The 4,456-nt window shown below is 54.7% G+C and overlaps 2 protein-coding genes across 2 annotated transcripts; one reads left to right on the top strand and one right to left on the bottom strand.

The window, feature by feature from the left end:
- Positions 1-20: 20 nt before the first annotated feature.
- Positions 21-1,838, bottom strand: NEUTE1DRAFT_113399 (uncharacterized protein; the record flags this gene model as incomplete). The annotated part of the gene is made up of 5 exons (XM_009856573.1): positions 21-1,347; positions 1,427-1,552; positions 1,620-1,629; positions 1,713-1,752; positions 1,797-1,838. Coding segments are annotated over 5 exons (1,545 nt in total), but the record flags the coding sequence as incomplete, so codon positions are not given.
- Positions 1,839-3,143: 1,305 nt separating this feature from the next.
- Positions 3,144-3,978, top strand: NEUTE1DRAFT_113398 (uncharacterized protein; the record flags this gene model as incomplete). Its single annotated transcript, XM_009856572.1, has 3 exons — positions 3,144-3,187; positions 3,253-3,684; positions 3,852-3,978. 3 exons carry the CDS (start codon positions 3,144-3,146, stop codon positions 3,976-3,978), a joined length of 603 nt encoding a protein of 200 aa, XP_009854874.1.
- Positions 3,979-4,456: the final 478 nt, after the last annotated feature.

The following is a 4,456-nucleotide window of genomic DNA, read 5'->3' as shown; positions in this document are numbered from 1 at the left end:
GGGGGGGGGAAGAAACTAACCATGTAAGTATCCCACATCCTGATCGTGTTTTTGACACTAATCTCCCTCATCAACAGACAATTCATCCATCTGAAGCTGAATTGAATGAACTCGACGTTCTCCTCCTCCAAGTGCTTCGCCAGCCCGGCGTCGATCCTCTGCGTCAGGTCCCTCAGCGCTGCTACCTGCCTCTGAATACCCGGTTGCGCAACAATGTAGTGGTCCTGTATGCCGTCCAGCAGCTTCGTCAGGCACCAGAACGTGTCGGCCTCGACGGCGTCCAGCACCGCCCTGGGCAGCTGGCCCGGGTCCATGCCTCTCTCTATGTCTGGGTCTGTGATGTATGTGCCTAGAAAGACTTGCCAGAAGGGCGTCACCAGATCGTTGATGCCCTGTACGTAGCCGCTCGCTGGGTGTCGGACCGCCCATACGTAGAGGATACGCTCCAAAGAGCGCTGTGTTGCTTCGTAGCCGTAGAGCTCAATGTGTGGGTTCGTTCGAGGGACGTCGATGCTGATCTGGTGCCAGATGGCTTCGTCTAGGCCGCGGTTGCCCCCGCCTCCCTTTCCGGTGGACGGTGGTGGAGCGCCACCTGCTCGTTCAAAGGCTTGTCGTACGCCGTCCAGGTATTCTTTTCGTTTGCGCTCCAGTATGGCCACCCTCCTTTCACTGCTGGTGGGGAGGTAGCTTAGCAGGAGCTGCCACGTCATGGCCCGAACTTCTTCTGGTACGCCGGACCAGGCTAGGGCTCGAAGGTCGTTTAGAGGGATGGTTGATGCTTGAAGAATCTTTTTGAATTTGTTGATCCTAGTTATCCTCGAATTGACAGCATCGATTTCCTTCTGGGAAGCATTAAGTGGTACGGAAGGGTGGTTGATTAGGTGTAGTGCGTTTGCGGGATCGCGGAGTATGTCTCTGTACTGTGGTCGGAGGATCTTGCCTTCGGTCTTCTTGGGCATTGGGTAGGTAGATGCTGGTCGCTCGATGGCTATGTCGGCGCTGTCCGAGTATCGACGTCCGGTTGAGTCTGTGAGCGTGTTTGTCGCAGTTCCTCGGCTGGTTCCTTGTTCAGTCTGCGCTGCTATCCGCCGCGACCTCCTCTTCATGCTGGACAGACTGGGAAGCCCAAAGTCATCGTCACCATCGTCTTCGTAGGCGTATACATCGTCTGCGTCATCGGCCGCCCAGTCTTCGTTGGTACTCGTTATAAAATTCATGTAGTTCTGGAAAGGAGGTGAGGTCACCCCTTTGATATGGGGCGAGGCTGTACTATTGGAAGTGGTTCGGCCGAGGGCAGAGGACGAGGGAGGAGGGGTTCGTGGTCGCGATCCTGCGTTAGACAGATTTCTAGTCCAAGAAAGCCATAGTCAGCAAACACGTCGTTTCCAAGAGAGATATCCAAACAGCAACGCCGGCACCAACGCACAATGAATCAAACTTGAGCATGTCGGCATGGGAATAGGCAGCGCCAACGACCTTGCCCGAGTCGCGAGTGGTCGTCTTCTTTAGCGGGGCATCCTTCTGGGGCGCTCTCCAAAAAGGGGAGCCAGAGCTGTCGCATTGTCCGAGTCATGTCAGTGTTTCCGTCTTTGAGTTTAGGAATTGGACTTGAGACATACTCGGACCTGTCTGAAGCCATGACGGGACATGGGATCAGCAACTGGTTATACAACAAACAACGAGGGGGGCTGTAGTCATCGGGCAGGACATACCAACTTGCACCATCTCCTGCTGGCGTAGCGACATCATGGCCTGTTAGCATCATTGGAGTGAGGAAATGAAGCACTAACACGTACCTGGGGAGACGCTTTCTTGCCCGAGCTCGAAGAAGAAAACATTATGTGAGTGGGTAGTATACAAACAGGATAGGTGATTTCGCCTTGGTCTACCAGCGCAATGGCATCACCATGGTCAACTGGAATGTCGTTCGTTGAAAGGGACGGAGGGAATCTCCATGGAGCTAGACAGGCAGACAATGGATGGCCGTTCCTGTTCCCTTCAATTCATTGATGCCGTGGTCGTGTTAAGCCCATCGGCTTGTTTCCTGGGTACACAGCGGTTGCCAGGCTCGGGGCCACTAACAACCAACACATGGGCGGCTTGGCTTTTGGCAACCGGGCACGTCCATCTTGCCCATCATTCATCTCATCTCGGTGTCTTTGCCTTCCTGTTCCAGCAGTGATTGACGGACACCGTCCGCCTGTCACAGCTCGCCAGCTGTTCGCCAGCCTCAGACGGGCAGCCGATGTCGCTCACAACCACTAGCTACAGCGCATGGGCAGCCCAGAGGGTGTGATAAGGTGCGCTGGACCACCCCCTTCCCCGCAGGTACACAGGCCTCGTTGTACAGGCTGTTTCTCACCGCCTACGCGCCTAATTGGCCCTTGCAGACCTACCTCTAGACACGCGACTGCCACCTGGGCAAGTGCCGTAGAGGTAGATATGTAGTAACGTCTTTTTGTTAGTACCCGACCCCAAGTCATGGTTGCCGGAAGCGCCCCAACTCGCGGTGCCGGTGCCTTGAATCGGGGTCCACACCCGACCGAACCTTAACACTCGGCGCCAAACTGGGACTGCAGGGCAGCGGCGAGGCCCTGGCTTCACTTGCACTCCGCCTTGGGACTGAGGCAGGCAGACTGGATGGACCTGATGGAGTTCCGGTTTCTTCACTTGAAAAGCAAACGACGTCCACTCTTCCACACTTTCCAACTTCATTTTTCTACCCAAGTCATCCTCGACAGCAGCAATCACAACCACAACCGACGACTTCATTAGTTGTACACCCAATCCGTGCCCAAATCCGGGTCTTTTGATCTGAGGGAGGAAACTGTACAAGCACCTGACGGACTCGACTTCCACCCACCTCGGGCTCTACTTGAGCTGCTCCGAGGTCCATCCGCCGCATCTCCTGCGACGACAACTCGACCACTACGATCCAGTCGCGTCTCGCTGCTTCTCGACGACTAGATCATCCTAAGTTGTGTATTCTGTCAGACCTTTTTCGGCTTGGTCTACTTCCGGCAATCCTACGCCACCTTAACGCCATCTCAGCGTCCCACACAAATACTAGTCTAGATCAACTTCAACTCTCATCTCTTTTCCATCTTCGATACCCGGTATTCAAACACACAACAACCGCCAAAATGGCCGAAGCAGAGAATTACGAGGACGACCTCTTCGACGATCTGTATGTTATTTGGAGTACCCTGGTGACACCCAATCTGAACATGATCTGACACTCCTGCGAACTAGGTACAACGACGACGACGCTCCCGCTGCCTCAAAGCCAGCCGCTGCACCAGCTTCCGCCCCTACCACAGCTCAGACTTCAGCTACTGAGCAGCCTTCTCAACAACAGCAGCAACAGCAGCAACAGCAAGAGCAGCAGCAACAAGCTGCCGCCGTCCAGCAGTCGGCTGCTGACAACTACGGAGGATCCAACGACTACAGTCAGCAAGGCTACTACAATGGAGGCAACGGACAATACGGCAACGATGAAGAAGAAGACGAAGACGAAGACGATATCGACTTCAATCTCGGAAGCGGCCCGTCCACCACGGTCGCTCGCCATGAGGACGACAACAACCAAAACAACAACAACAACAACAGCCAGTCTCAATCGCAATATCATGCTCCCCCACCGACCCAGGCCCAACACAAGGGCCCTAATGCCAAAGAAGATGGGTAAGTCACATCCCCTTGATGCTATTCGTGACACACGTATATGCTCGTAACATCCCCCAACCCCCGTACAACCCCTCTCTGTATCCTCGATTTCGCCCCGACGCAGCTGCAGCCCCGCCCAGGCTCTCCCACATGAAGAGATGAACACCTACTCGAGACCCGCTCAGGACGTGGCGTCCTAGAACTGCTCGGTTGGCTGGTAGGGAACGGAAGGATTGGGCGGCGCAAGGACCTGATGAGCACAGTAGAGTCTTGGTATCAGACACTCTGACTTACTCTGGCGCGTATGGGTGAACCATACCGTATGGATGCACCAGGGGCTACAAGACTGCAAGTGATCAAAGGCAGGAAGGGATCGCTCTCCGCTATGGACGTGAACATGAAAATCGGGAGAGAAGAGGCTGGAAGCCGTGGACTTGTCCAGGGTCACGCCAAGGATCAAGCTTCGACGTCAAATTGATCCCGGAGTACGCTCCTGTCTGTACTACAAGAATGGTGGATGGCCTTGCGGAGGTAATCTTAATAGGGCGTGAGGGAACCGGCTTCCTTTTGCCAGGAGAGTCGATGAGCCTGCAGCCAGAGCAAGATTAGCAGCGAGAAGGGCAGCACCCAGAACAGATACAGACAGTACCTAGCTTGACGGTAGCAAAGAGCTCGAGACAGCAAAAAAATTCGAAGAAAGATTCCGGCACACCCAGAGACCACTTGGAAAGTGGAACATTGCTGCGCTGCTGCATCTTCTGTTCACTCTGGGAACTGCCGTAGCATCCCC

The sequence above is a fragment of the Neurospora tetrasperma genome, assembly GCF_000213175.1.
Source record: "Neurospora tetrasperma FGSC 2508 unplaced genomic scaffold NEUTE1scaffold_38, whole genome shotgun sequence".
Taxonomy (NCBI): Eukaryota; Fungi; Ascomycota; class Sordariomycetes; order Sordariales; family Sordariaceae; genus Neurospora; species Neurospora tetrasperma.
This window is presented reverse-complemented; position numbering and strand designations above follow the sequence as displayed.